Here is a 22,421-nt window from a genome sequence, read left to right on the forward strand (position 1 = left end):
TTGCAATGGATGCAGATGTAAATCAGTTTACTTCCTTAAGCTTGTACCACTTATTTATGTTTTTACACAGTTATCTTTTTTTTTTTTTCTGCCATCCCTCAATTTTTTAAGTGCTTATTTTAAGTTTTCAATCTTTTGAAAAAAAAAAATCTATCCATCTTCACATCTGTAGAGAATACAACTAAAAATTAAAGGACCAATTCTGCTCATCATACGGATAAGAATGAGATACCTGTGTGGAAGTGGGCAGAACCGATCCCTACCTCAATTGGGCTGTCCTAGGGTTTAATTCTGTTTCACATGATACCGAGGTGTGTTTCAAATAATTCAGTGTTCTACCAGTATAACTTGAGAGCAGATTTTCAGCTCTGGAGTTTGATACTGCGCGTATAAAGCTGTGCATTACAAATGAGTACATTTTCCAAAAGAATTTTTCTAGTCTGTAATTCCGTATTGGGCCATTGCTAGCTCACACTTTACTGTTGAGCTGGTCTTTGCTTAGCGTTTTTGTATAAAGAAGAGGTCGGAAGTCTTCTGCTTCACTGTTGCACCAGAGGTGCCTTCGTTTATAGGTTCTGTAACCTTCATAACTTTCACTGTTGCCCTGTGTTAATGAGAATAGGATCACAATACTTCCCTCATCAGGCTTTATTGGCTATGTGTGTCACGTGTATTTTGAGGAATGCTGGTTGTTAATGAATCCTGCTTTGTTTTAAAATGGTTTCATATATACTGGGATTTGATTTTTTTTTTCTTGTTTTCATACTCTGCTGTTTTCTCTTACTCTCCTTGTCAAGTTCTTGCCATGCATGAAAATGTTCTTAAGTGTCCTACACCAGGCTGCACAGGCCGGGGCCACGTAAATAGCAACAGGAATTCCCATCGAAGGTAAGGATGCCATCGCTGGACGCCAGTCTAGAGGGAACAGTGCCTCCGAACTGCAGCCCTTCTAGCAGTCCATTGGCGGGGGGGTGTGAGTGTGTGTCGTTGTTTTGTTCTTAATATTGACAGATGGTGCTTCGTGTGCTTTATCCATTTGAAAAGAGTAACATTTATTCATGTATTTTCTGAGGAGGACGAGTGTGTGTTTGTTCGGTATGGATGAATTGATCCACAGAAGACATTTTAAGCATCCTTTAGCTTTTTGGTGGAGGTTTTGGGGTGTTTTTTTCTGCATTTTGCTTCGATATTAGCTGAACAGCAGGGATATAAAACAAATGGTGTGACTCCTTACGGGTATGTCGCAGGGAGAAGGAAGAGTCCACCAACATCAGCAGGACTAGGGCAGAGTTCTTGCTCTCACGTTACACTCTCTTCAGGGATTATTTTATAGTGCACGAAAAAAAATCCACTCTACTCCTACAAATTATTTTTTTTTAATACATGAGAAAAAACAGCATTTTCCTTACACAGACATCATCAGAGTTAGCTTTCCTACTGACCTCAAAGTTCTTATTCAGCTGAAACTGAATTAGAATTTTGCCTGTTTAGGAAACATTATGAAAATGTTAAGATTTAGAAGCTAGAAATGTTAAATGTAAATTTTCTCACCAAACAAAAGATCAAAGGAAAAGAAAAAAAAATCTACCTTTCTATAGTTTCCTAAGATTAGTAATAGATTCTTTTAGAAGGGATGCCATTGCCTACTCAATGATTTCAAACAAATAACAAAATTATCAAAACATTCCTATAATTTTTAGCACGTCGTAGTTTTCCCACAGAACGACCGGATCTCGCTTATTTCCTTGCAATTTTAAAACATCCAGGAAATGTGGGTTAAGAGGGTAAAAGGAACTGCGCAAGATTCCTATTATCGAACTCCTTTTCTACCGCTAATTGTAGCATGAAGGCTTAAGGGACTGCAGAGGTAATGGACGTTCAGTCTTCTCAAGCTCTGGGTTCCGAGAGCCCCTCATATTAAGAGCGTTTCTCCCAGCAGGATCTTGTGGGTATCAGCCTGCCTGCAAGAAGCTCTGGTACCCCTTTCTTCTCTGCAGTGATGCTGCCAGCCGACGCAGCAAAAAAAACCCTCTGAGAAAGGCTTTGTGGGAATTACTGCTGCTCGAAGCAGTATTCGCTTCTGGTTGAATGTCTACTGGAATATTTGAGGTGTCTGAAGAAGAGCGTGTCAGCGGAGTGCAGCTGCCCTCTGGCACGGCTCCGAAACCACACAGAGCCCCCTCACCCCTCTGCAGAACTAGGGCAGCGAGGGAGGGCTGCAGGGAGCATCTGCAGTCTGTGCTCACCTCTTTCTGCAGCTTTTGGGGCATTTTGCTCTGCTTCACATTGGGGTTTTTTTTATTATTATTATTATTCTTTTTTTTTTTTTTCCCCTCTCTTATTTCCTGTAGAGAAAGGAACATCTGGGAATGCACTGATTTGCCTTTCATTTTAATTCCTTTTCCCGTGGAGAGCTGCGGTCACATAAGCACGCAATAGACTATGACAAGGAAAGGACCCCCTGCATTGTCAGGTCACAGGTTTTTCCAGCTTCACTAAGAGCACCATCTGCTGGCATCTATGTATTTTTCCCTGTTCTAAATCTTTTCCAGAAGAATCAGCCTCATTATTGTCTCTTCAATAACAGTTCAGCATTTGCAAACGTAGTTGAATTTCAATTCAAGGGCAGAAGTTCTTTTCAGGTTATGTCGTCTGCTATTAGAAAACAAACTTTAGTGGCTGAAAGTCATAAACAAACACTGAGTAAAACATAGCTGAGATGTAGACCTATAGACCCAAGGCCAAATTTTGCGCTCATTTATATGCCTTGCAAAAAGATTGGAGTTAATGGAGCTGAATGAGGTGTGAGGCAGTGCAAGATTTGGCCTATGCAATGGTGTCATTTAATCATCTTCAGAAGCAATTTCACCGGCAACATTTGTAGATGCATAAAGGTCACAAGTCTGCTAGCAGAGCTGCACAGTAGATTCCAGTTTATATTCTCCTCTCCTACTGATACGTTCACTGGCTGACATCCATGAATAATCTACCCATGTACAGTCAGAGAAGAAGAATAAATCTAAGATCTACCATGCAACTTTGAAAGCAGAAGAAAGGAAGCCTATTCTAGAAAAAAAAAAAAATACATATGACCAAAAAGCTTTTGGACACTCTTTTCCTTCAGATTCTTCCGGATGCTGGCTAAGGAGGAGAAGGAGTAATTGGATCAGTGCTGTAATGTGAAACTATGCAGGACAAGGCAATTAAATTTCCTTTCTGTAATTGCAGCCTCTCTGGATGTCCTATTGCTGCAGCAGAGAAACTGGCTAAAGCTCAAGAGAAGCATCAGAACTGTGATGTGTCAAAATCAAACCAGGCATCAGATCGGGTTTTAAGGTATTAGAAATCACTATAATACTTCTTATTATGCAGAATTCATCACACATTCACCTAATCTGAGAATTTATATTTATATACATTTTATATACATATATATCTCCTTTAAAGAAGAGTTAGAATTAGGGCTTCTGGATCCAATTCTCACAGTGTATATTTCCCACTCAGTTTACATGGGGGAGGGCTGGTAATTATTTTGGCAAATACATGTAAAGCTGAAAAGCTCATTTTTATCTTAGGCATTGTTTGGTGTAAAGATGACTGCTGGAGTGCAAAGTCTAAGAACAATGTGAAAAAAGTTGGTATCTTTTGGGAATAAACTAATATTTACCGGTAAGTCTTGGTTTTTTCAGCAGGCTTTTACTAGTAAATATCAGTTTAAATTAAACCAGAAGCCCTATTTACATTACCAGACTGATAGTGCATCTTGTAGGACACTTGGAAAAAAAAGCAGGTATAGCTTAGATTCCAGAATAAGGCCAGTTCTTTGTCTCTGTTCACCCACTCACTGCCAGGGAGGATGGAAAGGGAAAAATTTTCCTAAAGTTTCATAAGGGGAGGACCTGGAACCACTTTGATGCACTTACCTCCATCCATGTAGGATTCCGTGTTTATCCAAAGCTGTATCCAACTCTGTGCTATTGTCTCCTCTTTTGAGATATGTGGGTGGAAAAGATACTATTTCTAAGGAGCTGAAGTGTGAAGGATCCATGTAAAGGAACTAGACTTCTGCATGATTGTACCAGCCTTATGCTGATGATGCCCCAAGAGCTGCAGAATTTCTCCATGGATACTGCGATATATGTGGGCTGGGATAGCTTCATCCCTCCCAGCTGCCTCGAAGAGCTTGGAGGAAGTGCCGCAGCTTTAATTCCCAGAATTTCCTGCTTATCCCATAGGTTTCTGAGTATTTAGCTGTCTTCTAGATTTAAAATCTGATAGGGCTGCTTAAAATGAAAGTTTTCTACTTTCACTCTTCGAATATTCCCTTAAAACTTCCTCTAATCTTGATGGTCTTTTAAAAAAAACATTCTTTCCATAGAGCTAAGAGCATGGAATTGTGGTTCACATCTACAGAAGATTCTTCTTGTCTTGCTTGTTGACTTTGTTCTCCTTCCTCAGGTTGTTTCTGACGGGCTTTATCTTAACTGCCCCTATTCAGATTGCACAGTTTTTCATACAGCGTCACAGGCAGTTTTCTTAGGGAACGATTCTTCAAAACCTATTAATAAAAGACATTCTTTGAAGGAATAGCATGGATTTCCACTTGATGGAAAAAGACAGATCAAAAATGCAGTGACTTTTACCACTGCTCATTAGATGGAAGCCACTGAAGTTAGATGCCACACAAAGGAGGCAGCTGCTCAAAAGCAACATCCAGTTTGCTGGCAAACTCCCCAGGAAGCTGCGCTGCAATCCTAACTCTGCTTGTGAGCCTGCCTTGTGTTTCAGATTTTATAGACAACTCAAATAATGCTTTCATCTTGCCTCCTACTTCCCTTCTACCTTTAAGTCATTCAAGTATTTAAGATGAAGAACTTGGGAGCTATTTAGAATATTTGCATGCAGGTAACTGATGGGCAGACAGAGATGTTCTAAGAGTAAATCTTGAGTATTTGTCTCCATCCTAGTTTCCATCCCACCTGCATTTAGATTTTCTTGCTTAAAAAGAAATCAGATTTGTAGGGCTTGTGTTCCATGGAAATCTTGGATTTGCATTGAATGTACAGGATCTGAATTGCAATTTTTTAGCTAAATATAGATTATCTTGAGACAAGATCAAAATATTATTCATATCAGCTTATTGTGTAAAGGAGCCCACTGTATTTTGTGAGGAAGATGTGTCTAAAGGAATGAGCATACATAAATCAAAGGGGAGAGTATGACTAATGCGAATTCTTGTGATCTTTACATAACTATCCTGACTAAATTCTGTGAAAATGAATTCATTCAGAAAAAAACCCCATAATATTCAAACTCTTATCTCTTACTATTTATCACATTCAATTTTGTCAATCAGCTTGATGATACTTCTGATCCTGACTGAATTTATGTTTCTATGAATGTTCCTTCTGGGTTTTTTTTAGAAAAGAGAGTTGATTATATGATTCTTTATTCCAGCAGAAACACCTCAGGTGTGCTGTTCATCGTCTTTACCTCCTGCTATATACAATAGGTAGATATTCAGCACTAAGTAGCATTTGCACCCTATGACCCAGTCATACAACACTTTCTTATATGGGTGAGGTTTGCAGCATCTGATCTTCATTTACCTGCTTTGAGAGCTGATGACTTGCATGTCTCCTTGCAGAAGACAGCATGACGGTGGGGGAGATCCCTACAGCATTCTTTTACTGATATTTCACAAGTTTCTCCTATGGCTGAATGAGATCAGTCAGGGTTTTTTCCTAACTCTTTCCCTGAGAAATTTAGCCGATACAATTTTATTCTATATTCATTTGCTGGAACTTCCTTGAGGGGCGTATCTGCGTGTAAGGAATCACAGCTCCTGCCAGACCTTTGCATTTAAGGGTGAGCAGGACCTGCGAGGCAGCCGCTCAAAGTCAGCAGAGAACGTGAGACTCTCCTGTTCTGAAAATGAACATGGATTTGTATATAGAGGAATGAAACAGGACCAGCTCCTCTGGAAAGCATGCAGGAAAACACCGTACAACTCTGTTGAAAGCAATGGAGAAGGCAACTTCGTTAATTAAGTGAAAGCTTCCGGTGCTGCTTTATCTTTCTGAGAGTTAAGCAAGTTTGTCCAAACTTCTTCTGTCAGTCTGCTCGTCCCTCTCTTAGTTCACCTCCCAAAAGAGAGAATGCTTGCTACGTGATGCAATGACATCAGGAAAGGGAAAACCCTGAAGTATTTCAAACTAGAATTTTAAAAACACTTTTAGCGACAGAATACATTCAGTGGTATTAGAATTAATTTTGTCTAGGCTTTGTTCAAGAAAATATATATTGTTTGTCTGCTGAAAATAACCAAACTAAGCAAATGCAATAATATATTGCTGTCTCTTGAGTACAAGAAGTAACTAAGATTTTCTAATCTGAACTATAAATTGTGCACAGACACAGTAAACTGAACTGCATCTAACAAACTTTACATATCTTTAATTTCTAGGCCCATGTGCTTTGTTAAGCAATTGGAGATCCCTCAGTATGGCTACAGAAACAATGTCCCCACCACCACACCCCGCTCCAACTTGGCCAAGGAACTAGAGAAATACTCTAAGACTACGTTTGAATATAACAGTTATGACAACCATGCCTATGGCAAGAGAGCCATAGCTCCCAAGGTGCAATCCAGAGATATATCCCCCAAAGGATATGATGGTAGGAGGTGCACACTCTTCTACATGAGAGACAAGTTTGCAGTTAATCGTGTTGTTGTATATGTAAACATCATACAAATGAGACGTTTTCATGTTCATATAGTATCATGAGGAATGCTGTCTTGTGTAAATTATTATAAAGGACTTTTTAAAAGCGTTGTTTTATGCAGTGCTTGCTTCAGGATTCTTGCACGGAACTTCTCCGGCTACTAAGCTCCTGGGATGTGTTGAGATTGCAATAAAAGCTAAATAATAGAGCTAGTCCTTATGTTGCTGTCTGGGAGACCTGTCCCCAAGGGTTACATTAGGATTCTGACTTCCTTACAGTAGTTCAGGTAACCCATAAAGATAATAGACTTGCTCTGTGGGGATATGGAAGTAGAAAACCTGAATCTCATTGCACTTCAGAAATCACTGCTACTTACTTAATGAGACATTTCTGTTCATTTTGTCCTCATGAATACACCTGTTGTATTTCCAACTCTGGAAAACCTCTCATAGGTGACAATTTCAGGATAAACTGGAAGTGGCTTCAATTCAGGAGAAAACAATAGATGGTGTCTGTCAGGCAAGAGAAATGTGAACTGCAAGATAAAGAATGAGGATTTGGGTTGTAGACATCAGAATTCTTTCATACAATTATATTCATACATATATATATGTAACATATTTGTGTGTGTATATATATATATATAAAACCAAATTGTGCCTTTACCCTTTTTTTATTTTCTTTTTTTCAAATGTTAACAGATTTTTTTTTTTTTGGTTAAAATTTTCGATACTTCTCACTGAATACCATGGGAAATTTCAGGCAGGTGTCAAATTTTTGTTTAGGAAAACAGAAATAAACATACTATATAGAGCAACTTATGCTGGTGCCTGAACAGACTCTAACATTCAAAAGTAGGTAAGTGGAGAAAGGGAAAATTGCTAGAGCCTTCATATTTCTTATATTTCTGATATTTTGCTTTCCCGTAGAATCAGTAGGCATGCTCTTGCACTATAGCATAAGTTGTGAAAAGCAATGTATTTTTGAGTAAAAGTGCACTTTTTTCTCCTCTCCTGCACTCGTCTTGTTTTCCTGTATCAGAATAAGGGCATGACATTGTTAAAGGTAAAGCATTAATTCTCAATGTGGTTAGGAAGCTGAGGAATGTACATTAATATGAGGTAAATGAGATATTAGCTGTTGTGTATGCGCTCTGCCTACTCTTGCAGAAAGGAGTCAGAGTATTGCCGAGGATCCTGTGGATGGGCATTTTCAGATCAAAACACTGATGCTTAAGCAACTGATTTTTTTTTTTATTTAAGACCCCTTTTCAGCAAATAGTTACAAACTCCACTTTTTTTCCCCAAATCAACAGAACTTGAAAATAAATTTAGCATTAAACACAAGTTTAACTATGGCCTTAAATGATGAAAAGCTAGGGTGATATAGGTTACTGCCTCTGTGTACGCTCATCTTCCTTTGATATAGAAGATCCTTTGCTCAACATAAGAAGGATATAGAACTATTGGAGCAGGTCCATAGGAGGGCTACACTGATGGTCAGAGGGCTGGAGCACCTCTGCTGTGAGGACAGGCTGAGAGAGTTGGGGTTGTTCAGCCTGGAGAAGAGAAGGCTCCGAGGAGACCTTGAAGTGCCTTCCGGTACCTGAAGGGGCTACAGGAAAGCTGGAGAGGGACTTTTTACAAGGGCCTGGAGTGAAAGGACAAGGGGAAATTGGTATAAACTGGAGAGGGGCAGATTTAGAGTGGACATAAGTAGGAATTTCTTCACACTGAGGGTGGTGAGGCCCTGGCCCAGGTTGCCCAGGGAAGCTGTGGCTGCCCCATCCCTGGAGGGGTTCCAGGCCAGGTTGGATGGGCCTTGGGCAGCCTGAGCCAGTGGGAGGTGTCCCTGCCCATGGCAGGGGGGTGGAACTGGATGGGATTTAATGTCCCTTCCAACTCAAACCATTCTATGATTCTATAAACTGGAATTTTACTTGGAGATTAGCTTGGGAGTAGCTTGCTTCACTGCTCAGCGATGAAGCCAGAAAGGACCAAGGGACACAATATATGCAATTCATGCTGGTATAGCAAGTATATTGGGGTTTGTGTGCTCAGAACAGCTGAAGCCTATTATAGCTAGAGCGTGTTTTTTGCCAAATGAAGGCTAATTCCCTATGGATTTGTTCCATACCCCTGGTGATGCAGGAAGCAGCACATGCTGGACCTGCTTCCAAGTGATATGTGTGCTGTTTGTCCAGACAGACAGATGGGCTGATATCGTCCCAGAGATGGGACCTAGGTAGAGGGGTTGTTTTGTGCCATGTGAGTGATTTTCATGAAACCCTTAGGACTCACATCTCTGATATTCCATAGACGATACATTATATTTGGCTTAAATTGGCAAACGGTTTTGAAATTCCTCAGGAAAATCAGCTAAATTTATAGAAAGATGAAGTGAAATCCTAGGCACGCTGAAATCGGTCAAAGTTTTGGCACTGACTTTCAAAGGAACTGTGAAGGAGATTTCAGGAGGAGGTTTTTCACTTAAAAGAGCCATTTTTCCCTCTAGAAACTTTGCAATATTTTTATGTGACTTCATATTTGTGTGCCAAAAAAATTAGTAATTATTGCCACTAGAGGCATTATGGAGGTAAAAAATGCACACCTTTTATGCAGGAAATATGCTTTTATATAAAAGCTGATTTTATTCTGGAAAGTCATCCTGAAAATGAGCCTAAGGTTTTGGGGGAACTTCCTAGTAAACAGTGCTTGTGTTTTCTGACTATATAAGATGACACAAATAGTCTTAAGAATATGAAGAATAAATAATTTCATGTCTCAACCCCTTTTTAATTGTAAGCTCTATTTGCATCATCAGAGAAAGAGATCATATATTCAGTAAGTGTATATTTGGTGAGTGGCGTGAATATAAATAACTCCTTTATTTATATTCACCTCAAATACTGTGTCGCACCTCGAATACTGTGTCGCACCTCGAATACTGTGTTCAGTTCTGGGCCCCTCACCACAAGAAGGATGTTGAGGCTCTGGAGCGTGTCCAGAGAAGAGCAACAAAGCTGGTGAGGGGGCTGGAGAACAAGTCTTATGAGGAGCGGCTGAGAGAGCTGGGGTTGTTTAGCCTTGAGAAGAGGAGGCTGAGGGGAGACCTTATTACTCTCTACAACTACCTGAAAGGAGGTTGTGGAGAGGAGGGAGCTGGCCTCTTCTCCCAAGTGACAGGGGACAGGACTAGAGGGAATGGCCTGAAGCTCCGTCAGGGGAGGTTCAGGTTGGATATCAGAAAAAAATTCTTCACAGTAAGAGTCATTGGGTACTGGAACAGGCTGCCCAGGGAGGTGGTCGAGTCGCCTTCCCTAGAGGTGTTTAAGGAACGGGTGGATGAAGTACTTAGGGACATGGTTTAGGGAGTGTTGGGAGCGGTTGGACTCGATGATCCAATGGGTCCTTTCCAACCTTGTGATTCTGTGATTCTGTGATTCTGTTGTCTTGATTTTATTTCCAGTAATCTTTAGTAAAAAACAAACAGAAAATGGATACTTTGTGTTGTGGAGTAGGACGCTCTGGTAATTCTTGAGAAATCTTGTGTTTGTGGGCTTGTTTTTCCTTTGAAACGAGTTACATAGTGTATTGAGTATTGGGCTTATGGTATGCAGCAGCAGAGATAAGAACATTTGGACACAGCAGGCAGAGGAGACAACAACCCTTTCAATTGCTCAGGTGGTAGCAGGAGCTCCTTTCATCCCACCAGCAGCACTGGTGGGATGTCCACCAGCAGGACTGTTCCATTAGAACACCGAGAAAATGCTAGGAGTGGGATTCATCTAACCATATCTAGACTTTTTATTACGTCAACACCTACATCTGAACTCATCTTCCCTTTCTGATCAAAGGAGAAAGATAGACACTTCTCCATCTCCTCCTGAAGCATGTATTTAAAACTGGTCAGGTGAATAGTTGCCTGAAAGTCCCTGGTTTTGTTCACTGCAGTAGGGGAAACCTATAACGACTAGGTCAGATATCTGAAGTTAGGTTATTGTGCAAGTCAGAAAAAGTGTTGAAATTGTAGTTTACTTAACGTACTGGGGACGAGCGTGCATGGGCAGAATTTAATTCCACTCCAAGTATTTCAGTTTGGTCCTTTATGTGGTTGGGATCTTTCCCACTCTTCCATTATTACTTAGCAAGAAGTAAACGTAGAGAGGGTCTTTCTAATTAGCCCCTAGGTGTATCCAGCAGGAGGCCCGTGTGGGTACACAGTGGATTAGATCTGTGTCTGTTATGTAATGGGAAAAGTGTTCTCCGTATCTGGTTTCACAGATGAAAGCACAGGGGGGAGTGCAGAGTTTCCAAAATCTAGTGCCACAGAGTCGAGGGACATAGCAAAAATTATCTGGTATTGAAGCAATACAACTTTCCCTTCGTTAGAGATCTACTTGATTTAGTTCATTATAAATCAGTGATCTTTGTTTCTCCTGAAAAGCTAATGTGAAATGAATAGTCTGGGTTATGTGAAGCATCTTCCAATGTACAGCCAGGGTACAGCTAAAACAATGATGGCCATTTCTCTCTAAGTGAGTTTTGCTTAAATTATTGGTAATACAAAAGTGAATAACTGCATAGCAAGCTTATAGCAGCTTACTTCTTCAAAGTGTTCTGCAAGTGAATCACAACACAAGTAAATTTTAGTAGCAACTTTCTACTTATAGGGAAAATAAATTTGAGGGATAATATAGTTTAACCAAGGCCACAGAGGAGTCCGTATCAGAGCTTGTATGAGTTTCTGATGATTAGTCCTATGTATAAAGCTGCCTCTTTCCCTCCCTTTCTTTAATATACATTCTCATATATATAATTTCCCATGTAGTATGTCTCCTAAGTCTGTCTAAATGTGACCTGCTATAACAAGAGTAACATTTTTGGTGAGTGACGGAGGTTTTATTTGTTCATATGAATTTTGAAGCTATTTCTAATTTGACAAGCTTAGTGGTACAGGGTCCTTGCTGTGTTAACACAGTAGAAACTGAATTATTCAATTATTTCCTTCCTTAAGTGTAGGAAAATTCTTGTGTGTCTTGGATACCGTTACAAAGTAACAATGGATAAATGCTGAATTTTTAATGACCACCACTGACTACTTTATTAACAATGAACCTCTTGAGAAATAGTTCCCAGGTTTATTATTAGTGGATACCCCGCTACGGTAGCACTGCTATGTGTTCAAAACAAAGAAACGTGATGAATATTTAGCATTTACTTTGCTTTAAAAAAAAAAGTAAATCACACCCTGTGCATTATACGGCTTTCCTGAACAAACTTCATCTGTTATGAATTAAGTGAAACACTATTTCCTTCACAGTAAAAATAATGCTACGATATTTTTTTTTCCGTTTTTTTCGAGAAAGGAGGATGACATAAGCTGTAGTAGAGAAATTTTGCTTTCAGATTTCTTCTTTTGAACCCTGCCTGCCTACCAAAATAGCCTGTGCTTCACAAATGGGCTTGGCTCGTGGGAGCAGATTATCAGACGTACGTCTGCTCAGACAAATACACCTGAAGAGTCTGGCATTTAAATGGAGCCCATCACGGAAGAGCTCTAGCTAGGGCCTGACCTTTTTTTTGTATAGCTCTCTAATCAGCATGCTAGTTGGTTATTGTTATCCCGTACTATATGGTATGATCTCTGCAGTGTATATTTCCATCTTCAGGGGAAGCAGGCGCTGTAATATGCATGTATGTACCCTCTGATCTTGGCTTTCATTTTTTTTTCAGAAAATACATAAAGTTTTAGATTTAGGAGATGAGCTGCAGCTTTCTTGCATTTTATAGAAACGCTTGCAAAACAGTTGATTTGGGAAGAGGGTTGGAGAATAAGTGAGCTAATAGGGCTGTTTTGTGGTATTATTATAATACTTCTGGCTGCAAGGAGTGTTTCTTCAAAGCAGCAACGGGGCTGCATTGTATTTAGATATACTGGACGTGAGGGTTTTTAGTGCCTTAGCTCTTCATGGCATCTGTCGGTCAGAGAGTGAGCCACGTGAGCTGAGTGCCGCTGCCCTCAGCGTGAAAAAGAAGGGATGTCTTTGCCCCTTATCGCTTTTAAGAAGAGTTGTAGGTGCTCAGGTTGTTGCCGCATCTGGTTCTGTTTATAAAGCCACTGTTTCTGCCTTTGTGCAAGCCGTGGTAAAGCTCACACCTTTCTTCTTCCATCATGGTGCTCTGCTTTCTGTCGGCCAGTGTCAGAATACTTCCCTGTGATGTAGGAAGGAGAAACCTTTTAGGCAGTCTGGGTTGTTTGAGTTAACACTGTGGCCCAGAGACGAAGCCTTTCGGCCTTCTTGGGGGCTCGATCTCCCGCAGCTCGAGGGAGTGTAGGCCTTAAATTAACAGTTTGCTCACGTAAACATGAAAAGCTCCCGTAGAATTATGTCGTTCCTCTTTAATAAAAAATGAACGGGCCAAGCAGATCCTGCCTTCTGTCTGACTATATATGTGGGGTAAAAGCAGTGTTTCTGTGTTTTTATTGTTTTCCAGATCCCAGCCTGTTTGTCAGAACGATTCATGATCACGTCACGCAAATTTTTACAGGCGATAATTCCATACAAACTCACATATGTAACATATAACAAGTCACAGACAGAAATCAAGAAATACAGCCATCATTCTTATTGCCGGCTTGGTTTTCTTTTTCCCATTCTTTCTTTGCATCAGTTACTGTTGCTCATTATAAATTTCACCTCCAGCAGTTTGTTTTTTTTTTTTTCTCTTCACTTATGCAGAATGCTCGTTCTTTTGAGTCATCCTTGTCATATTTCTTCCCACAGCGAAACGCTACTGTAAGAATTCGAGTCCAACCAGCAGCACAACAAGCAGTTATGCCCCTAGCAGCAGCAGCAATATGAGTTGTGGTGGAGGCAGCAGTGCCAGCAGTACCTGCAGCAAGAGCAGCTTTGACTATACTCATGACATGGAGGCAGCGCACATGGCTGCTACTGCTATTCTGAATCTCTCCACTCGCTGCAGGGAGATGCCTCAGAACCTCTCCACTAAGCCTCAGGATCTCTGTGCCAGGGTAAAAATTAGTAATTCTGTTTGTTGATGAAGATTTCTCGTTACTGCACTTGCTCGGTGGCCCTGATAGAACAGCTTTAGTGCATCTCGGGTGTTTGGGGTTTTATTTGCCGCAAAATTAACATAATCTGGTGGCTCTGCTAAAGCAGGGAGGGAAAAAAAAAAGAGAAAAGATGCTCACAAGTATCTCAGGAAATCCCAACCGGTTTATAAAATGATGATACTGATAGCACGTTCTCTTGTTTTTTAATTCGTCTCTTACTAGTGAGATCTATGATTATAAAAGACACTTGGTATTAATTGCACTACTGAATTATTTTTTTTCTAAACACAGTCTAATTCATACATACTGTGAAAGGATTAAGCTTTAAAAATGTATTTTCATTTAAAAGTCGCAAATGGGACCTACGGTTGTAAGATCCGGTACAAAGAAATCTGTGCTACTTGTATGTTATAATTTCTTGCCTGTCTGAGATATCACAGTTCTTAAAGTCACTGCATAATACATTCAAAATGAACAAATCCTCTAGTGCAGGTGAATTTAAATGTGTTTAACGTTAGTACAGGGTCACTAATGTTCCCTATGTTCATAGAGCCTCAGTATAGTATGAAATGGCTACGCAGATGCAAATAAAACCTTTTGTTGTTAAGCTTTATACATTAGGAAAAGCAGTGCACTATTAACATTCATCAAAGAATTACCCAAAGATTTTTTTTTTTTTCATTATAAACATTACGTTTCAACACTGATAGCTGTTAAGAAATGGGTGTTTAACATGCACCAGCAAACAGTACAGTGCTACCCATAGGAGACCACTAGATGGTTAAGTAGACAGATGCAGTGCAGAGGAAACATTTTTATTGTGCTTACAGAAGAGCTTTTGAGCTGGCAGACATGTTCTGTTCCTCTACATATAGACAAAGGGTTTTCTTCCCCTCATCGTGTAAGGCTCCTTGATCATTCGTAGCAAACTAAACCCGTAGCAGTAGGTATTAGTAATAATCGCAATTTAAGCTGGAGTGGCTGGTGATTTTGTTTTCAAATGCTGCTTCTTATATTAATTTATTTAATGCTGTTCAGGAGGGAAATCTCTTTCTGGTATGTAAATAAATGCAGTTGTTCTCTTATCTCAACACAATGGAAAAAGTTGGAATACAACGCTAAAAATCTTCTGTGTTAAAACCAGAAGGGGCCTTTTCCTTAATGTGTCACCTTATATTGAGACTGAAGGAGTGAATCTGAGAAAATAAACAAGCTGTTTCTAAATTAAATTAGGAGGAGAGCAGCAATTAGATATATGCTCTGACAAAAGACGGTAATTCAGAAAGAGAGATTTGCATTCACAGTGCTTTTCTGCAGCTCTATTGTTACTCCAGAGGAGAGAAGAGTCATCAGACATATGAGGAGTCAGTTGCATTCACATTAGTTTTGAAACCAAATTTCTTGTGGAGTACTTCATTTTTGAAAGGATGAGATATTCTCTGTGAGGTTTTACATTTTATCTGCCCTTAGTTTCTTAAAATTTTAAGATCTTTCTCCTCAGCTAATATGAGAACCCCTTTTTTGTTTCTATAAAAGTCAGAGCTCATACTCACCCACTTTTCACAGTACCTTCGTCACCACAGAAACTGGCAGCATTGTTGCAACTATTCTGCTGCCTAAATTTATTGATTATAATGATAGATATATATGAAATGGTAATAAATTCACCTCTGCAGAGAAGGAATTGTGAAATTTGAATGTATTTCCTCGTTGGCAAATGGTGCCCAGAAGGACTTGTTTTGGAATCCTACTTCCCTTCTTAATTTTCTGACATTATCTATTCAAGCAAGGGCTGTTAAGGTTAAATGAACAAAGAAACGAAGATTATTTGATGCTAGCTGTTTTTTATTAGTCTAACCATCCAGACAGGTGTCAGGACTGGAAAGAGGAATTATGCAGATGTTACCTCATAGATACTCACCTGTCAGAGAATAAATCGAGAGCATAAAGACAGAGACAAGAAAATACCTTCAGAGATTTCTCTTTTTCATTCCAAATTTTGCACCTGTGTGCCAGCTGGTAGGAAGGGTAATGAAGACTCTCCCCTCTTCCTCCAAACATCAGATGAGCCATTCAGGAAGAAATCTACTTTAACAGCATTAATGTTGTGTAACAGCATCATGCTATGTGTGGGAGGGGGCTCAATGCTTACAATCTATACAGGAATGGAAAAGCGTTTTATCATTCTGCTAGGCAATCAGATTGAAGAACACAGAGAGGTAACAGTTCGCTAGTGTGAAGCCAAATTAACAGTATTTTTCTTATTTTGACAGAATCCTGATATGGAAGTCGACGAAAATGGGACGTTGGATCTGAGCATGAACAAGCAGAGGCAGCGAGATGGTTGCTGTACCATTTTGACACCACTGGAGCCAATGTCCCCGCAACGGCAAGCTGTGATGAATAACCGGTGTTACCAACTGAACGAGGGTGACTGTTGGGACTTACCAGTGGACTACACTAAAATGAAGCCCAGTAGGATAGATGAAGATGATTCCAAAGAGATTAATGTATGTCTTTTTCATCTATTAGCTCTCGTTTCAGTCTAATTTTGGTAATTTGTTACATTTCTGCAAATTGAAGGGAAAGAGGAGACAAAATTAATACGTGCGAAAAATTGTGGTTTTCTACAAAAAGGACATTCTGCTGGTTAATCTTTAGGACTGTATCATGCTGGCTGACATCTAATCTGTGACTAAGTTCCATAAGACAACATTTGAACCATGAATATGAATCATGTTTTCTAACAGCATCATCTTATTAACAAATATTTTCTGCAGTAAAGATGTTTCGCTGTGTCCAGATTACGTTAGTCTGTGTAAGCAAGTTGACATAACTGTGCAGTACTGGGATAATCAGCTCTCAAGACAAGATATTCTCCTGAAATTGAAAACCATAAATGATGTGCTGAGTATTTGAAAGCATGTATTACTTAGAAATCAATTTAAACAAAAGCAGCAGAGCATAATGTAAGCTTTCAGCTATTTCAGCTAATCTTCTTCTAGATTACTTAGACACCACTGATAGCTGTCTGTGTGAAAGGGCCTATATTAATGAAATACTTTGTTTCAAGAATACAAAGAAGGCATATTAGAAATACGTACTACTTTTTGATTCATAATACCAATACAACAGTAAACCCTTTAAACAGAAGCGGCGAATAAAGAAAAAATGTTAATGAATTCGTTTTACTTCTCAAAACTTAAAGCAGCCAAGACGTTGAAGAGGTCTGCTGACAAGTTTTGATGTCACTGCTTTTGTTCATCAGGTTTACAATACTACACTCAACGCGATTTAGCCGTTTAGAGAATTCTAGAGATTATTCCCTGCTATTTTCCTGGTTTATAATCGAAAATTAGGCTAATCATTTTTGTGTATAACACGTCTCTTGCCAATTTTAATTAGAACATAAAATTCCTTTCGGTAACTTTGAAACACAGAACAAAGTGGCATTTTCTATAGATACACTTAATGCATTCTAGCTCTGGTGTTAATTACAGTTTTGCTATTAATTTAACTGGAGTTAGGAGGAAATCTGTCACCATCAAGGATCTGTGAGGTAAACCAGACAGTATAGCATGGGGTTTTTTTTCAGAGCAAGCAGAACTCCCTGTTTTTACTGCGGTGTTCATCGCGCCATCTGCAGGAATCACTTGATCAAGACATTCAGACACTTCCTTCCCAAAACAGAAGACTGAGTTTCTGAATGCATCAGTAAAGTTAATTGCAAATAATTGAATTCTGGTTTGCCAAACAGATCCATCGAGGTTAGGCCTAGACTGAGATTCTGCCTGTAGATGTCAAGATTGCTTCTGTTTCATCTTTGAGATGTTCAAAATTGTTAAAAATGTTATTTAAGATGACATTTTGATGCATAGGAAACTTTTTTTCCCTTTCCGCTGTTTTATGGCAATGTTAGGAAAAAATAGTGATTCTTTTAAGGCAAGAAAAAAAAAGACAGCAATAGAAAAAGCTGTGTACTGCTTTTCCCCTGCCCCTTTTCTAGTCAAATAAACTATATATTCCATATATTATTGAGTCTTCAGATATATTATTTAAGAGTTTAGGTGAAGGAATATAAAGGACAATAAAATAATTTTGTTAATTTTCTCTGGCAGGATAGGATAAAGAAGGAGATAAGGTCTGATGTCTCTGCTTTGCATTGTTTTGTGTAAGTTGTAACGTCACCCGGCTGAAACTAATGCACATATATTTGCACGTAGCCAGAAGATTTGGATCCTTTCCAAGAGGCGCTTGAAGAAAGAAGGTATCCTGGGGAAGTCACAATCCCAAGTCCTAAACCCAAATACCCTCAATGCAAAGAGAGCAAAAAGGATTTAATAACGTAAGCATAATGTGAGGTGAAATTATTTTTCTCCTTTTAACCTTTTCTCTCTTTGTCTTTTTTTAAACAAACGAGTACATATTCGCCTTGCAGTATGAGCATGCGACATTTGCAGCATATAAATGTTTCAAACTGCCAGTTAAGTAAAGTGATAAGCTAACGTGTATTTGCTTGTTCTTAATGATGCTATATTGTATTGAGACGCCATTTTCATTTAAACCTGTTCATTTTGCAGCTTTTCGATTAGGATGCTTAAAACCCCTTGCAGTCATTGCAGCTAAACTGGAAACAATGAAACTTTAAAAGCTTTTTTTTTAAACATACTTACTATTTTGGCTGTTTTTGTTTTTGTTTGGTGGCAGATGTCCAACACCAGGGTGTGATGGGAGTGGTCATGTGACTGGTAATTACGCCTCACATAGAAGGTGTGACTTCATTTTTTTCATGGTGGATTCTGTCTTTTCAATTTATTGTTTTCAGCTTACCTCAACAATGCTGTCAAAGTAAAATGTTGAACTATGTGTTAACCCTTTGAGTAATATATGTTGATCTTAAAAGCATGCTAATTTGTGTGTTGTATAAACGTCTTTTATTTTTAAATAGATTGCTAAATTCTCCGAAGTATTCTTAAGCATTTAAGTAGTTAACCCAGGAATCTCAAATATTTTTGTTACATTTTGCTAGTTCATACAGAAACAAACAAACAAACAAGAACATTTACAGTATGTAATTTTGGAAGTAATGTTGATACCTAAATATATTCAGAGGGTTAACTATATTACAAAATTCAATATTACAGCACTTGCCCCATCGCTTTTCTGCATTACAAACTTTTACTTTATAATTTTTATGTTGTGTTTGTTTTGGAGCATTTAGTAAATAAGAAGATCAACTTACTTGTATGTCCTGCCATGTCTTACAGTTTATCTGGCTGTCCCTTGGCTGACAAAAGCATTCGAAGTATGCTGGCCACAAGCTCACAAGAACTCAAGTAAGATATAAAGAACAAATATTTTCTTTTTAAATATGTATTTGACCACAAATTGCGTATAATTGTATCAGCAATTAGAAAGGCTGTCTGGAGAGCTGCTGCAGAAGAGGCTGATCCTGCTTGAAACACGTGTTGAAGTCTCTAAAAATTCCATACAGGCTGGCTCTATACATAAAGTCTGTTGACGTAGTATTTCCTTTTGCATATTCATTAGGTGATAGGGATGAACAAAAGTCAGAACTTCTGGAATTTATCTAAATGTTTCAATGCCTACTCAACGTTTTTTTCGGAACATTTGAGTTTGCTAGTTAGAACAGAAAATTCTCATGCCATTAGACTGATGAAATACTTCTGATTACACAACCAGTAAAGTGCTGTATTTTCTCAGACATAAACCAGAAGGAAGAGAAAACAATTTGCTTTCCCGAGGTTTGTATCACTGTGATAAGCTTAATGCACTTACTCATTTGACTATGTTTTCTAGTGGTTACTTAGTTACTCCCCAACTGAAATGCCTTCTTTACAATTCCTTTCAGTTCTTTGGAGTGACAGTCACGAGCAATGAAAGTTAGAGAATCGTGAGACTTAGCCTTGATCAGTCTTCCTCCTTGATTGAAACTCTATATGTTGAAGAACTATAGCTTTTCTTAGAACTATGAAGTAATGGTACTCCTGAATTGGTATTATGGTTAACATGGAAAGAGGTTCACAAGTAAATCGAAAAATTGGATAGGGAAAGTATGAGTGCATAGCTTATGCTGCCATGCTAAGCAGAGTTTTGTCTTTACTGTGCACGAGTGCTTAAAATAGCATTTCTTCAGTTCAGTACATACCTTGATGAAGAAAACAACCACAAAGCGTGGGAAAGATCAAGCAGGCATGAGAAAACTGCTGAAGTATGATTGTTCTCTAGTCTTAGCTAATCTAGTTACTAGATGCAAAAAACAGGGGCAGCAGGTACAATTCATTGCCCAACTAGTCAAAAACAACTTTTTGAAACTAGTTTAGATCATGCTGGTGTCTGCTGCTAGAAGACTATATGGTATGTGGTATGCAAGGGGAAGGGATGCAAATGAGATCAGGGAAAACATGTAAGTATAAGCAGGGTGAGACACGGGCACATAAACCCAGAGAAACTCAGATTCGGACCTGGGTTTGAGTTGGGATGAGTCAAGCGATAGATGTTCAAGGAGATGCGATTACATAAACAAAACACAGCCAAGACTCTTAGGGCAGCATGAATGGTCCTTTAAGCACATGCTTTGCTGCTCTAACCCTTCATAAAGTTTCCACTCGTGTTAGGGAAGCATTCCTGAATTACCCCATCTTCTCAGTCTTCCTCAAGCATCTGCAGTCAGGCCTACCTAATACAGACCAGGAAGGAAAACCAAACCATTTTAACTTCAGACCCTACTCCGGCCTCATGACTTTCTCTCCAACCTTTTCAAGTTTTGCCTAAGCAAAGAGAACAAGATGAAGTCATGTTTAAAGTTATATTTATAGACTTAGCATCTAGAATTTATTTAATATTTAGCACGGATTATTCATTTGGCAGTTGTCATTATAACCATTGAACACGGGAAAACTCTTAAGTGAGTTCACAAGTTAGGAAATTCCAGAACTTTAAGCAGGCTAACTCAACTCATTTCTCTTTTGCATGCTTACTACAACACAATCCTTCATTTTCAGATCACATATTTTTCCATAAGATAACAAAATAGTTCATCGCACAGGGCAGACAGTAATCACTGCATAAACAGCTAATGAATTTCTTCTGTTCTCCTCCTCATCCCATGTGTGGCCCTGTCTGCAATTCACTGCATGTTTCTCAGGCTGTACTTTCAGGAGGTAACTGCTAATTCACTCACATATTTGTCACTATCATTGCATTGGAATATGTCCTAATTAATTTGTCATGGTTATAAATGAATTAATTTCTTTTCACCTACAAATATACATTTAAGTAAGTCAGGGTTAGCATTAGTCTCATTTTAAAGCCAGAAAACTTCAGCATATTATTTTGGTTGTTCAGTTTCAGACATCTAGAACTCAGTTTGTCAGAGATTTTTGCTTTATAGAGGACCGTATATGTACAAAGTCATTGAATTCACTTGAAGCTGTGGGAAATCAGCAGTTTTACACAACAAGTGATTTCACGTTGGTGGAAAGGGATGAACACCACAGAAAAAGTAGGATAGAGTCCACTGTTCCAGAACAGCAATGGGACTATCTTTTCTCCTCCCCTAAAGCCCTGATCATTCTTGGCTTCCCTTTGATCGATTCACTCTGTCCTATTTTCCTTCATCATTTTTTCTTCTCTGCGTCCTGTCTCAGCCTCGTCGTCTAATCAACCCATCTCTTGCCTCCATCCCATTTATTTTTTTATTATTCTTTGCCTCTTAGTCATTGTGATGAAGTTGGTACAGAGAGAAGTAAAGCATCTTCACATTTCCCACATATATTTGAAAGCAGAGTAGTAGGAGTCCTACGTATGGCAGCATCCTTTACAGAGCTCTCATTTATGCTCTTGTTCTCCGCCTAAGATGGAAGAAGATGTGATCGTGTAAATGATAATGCATACGCACAAAATAGCTAAACCAAAGCGATTTTGATTTCGGAATTTTTTAAACTGTGAAGTACGTCGTTTACATCTGTTCTATTTCTGTGTGTGAGGTTTGGGGTATAATTTCCTTGCTTTTAAAAAGAGCAAATTGAAAAAAAAAAAGCAGAAATTCCATAATGTGGGATCCTACTGGCTCTTTGTCAGGCCACCAGCACTGTGGGAACTTTTGATATCTGCTATATAGGTCACCTGAACTATTGTGGTAGCAAACAGCACTGGAAGGTATAACACTTTGCATGGACTGGCACCAGGAGGAGGTAGGGAACATTGCTGGAGTGTTTTATAAGTATTTGCTGACAGCAAAGAGTAGTGTGAACCCATAACCTTGGCTCCTGCCCCAGGCTCTAGAGAAATGTATACACATTTTTTGCCTCTATCCCAAGCTGAGATCCCTTCTGTCCTGTCTCTACCAATCTGTACAGTTTCCATCTCTTCGTCAGCTTTTATTCCTTGTTCCGGTTTTCAATGTAGTTTATTCCAGCCATCCATAAAGCCTTCAACCTTTCTAACACTTCTGGGAAATAATTTTCTAGTGCAAGTTATGGAGAACAACTAAGAGTGTGGTAGAAGAACTGATACTGCAGAATAGGACCTGCATTTCTGGACTGCATATTTTGGAAAGATTTCATACTTTTATGGCTTTGCCATGCATAGTTTAT

At 39.0% G+C, this 22,421-nt stretch overlaps 1 protein-coding gene across 19 annotated transcripts in view; it reads left to right on the forward strand.

Annotated features, from left to right (window-relative positions):
* Positions 1-22,421, forward strand: part of MYT1L (myelin transcription factor 1 like) — a 345,697-nt gene that overhangs the window by 265,533 nt on the left and 57,743 nt on the right. For 10 of the 19 annotated variants that reach the window (XM_054063077.1, XM_054063078.1, XM_054063079.1 and 7 more), the window contains 8 exons: positions 798-888; positions 3,229-3,336; positions 6,467-6,678; positions 13,514-13,761; positions 16,077-16,313; positions 18,027-18,148; positions 18,511-18,573; positions 19,071-19,139. In XM_054063077.1, the coding sequence (XP_053919052.1) occupies positions 798-888; positions 3,229-3,336; positions 6,467-6,678; positions 13,514-13,761; positions 16,077-16,313; positions 18,027-18,148; positions 18,511-18,573; positions 19,071-19,139 (1,150 nt within the window). The remainder of the gene's footprint in view (positions 1-797; positions 889-3,228; positions 3,337-6,466; positions 6,679-13,513; positions 13,762-16,076; positions 16,314-18,026; positions 18,149-18,510; positions 18,574-19,070; positions 19,140-22,421) is intronic. The other 9 variants (XM_054063095.1, XM_054063090.1, XM_054063086.1 and 6 more) reach the window with 2 other exon arrangements.

The sequence above is a fragment of the Cuculus canorus genome, chromosome 3 (assembly GCF_017976375.1).
Source record: "Cuculus canorus isolate bCucCan1 chromosome 3, bCucCan1.pri, whole genome shotgun sequence".
Classification (NCBI taxonomy): domain Eukaryota; kingdom Metazoa; phylum Chordata; class Aves; order Cuculiformes; family Cuculidae; genus Cuculus; species Cuculus canorus.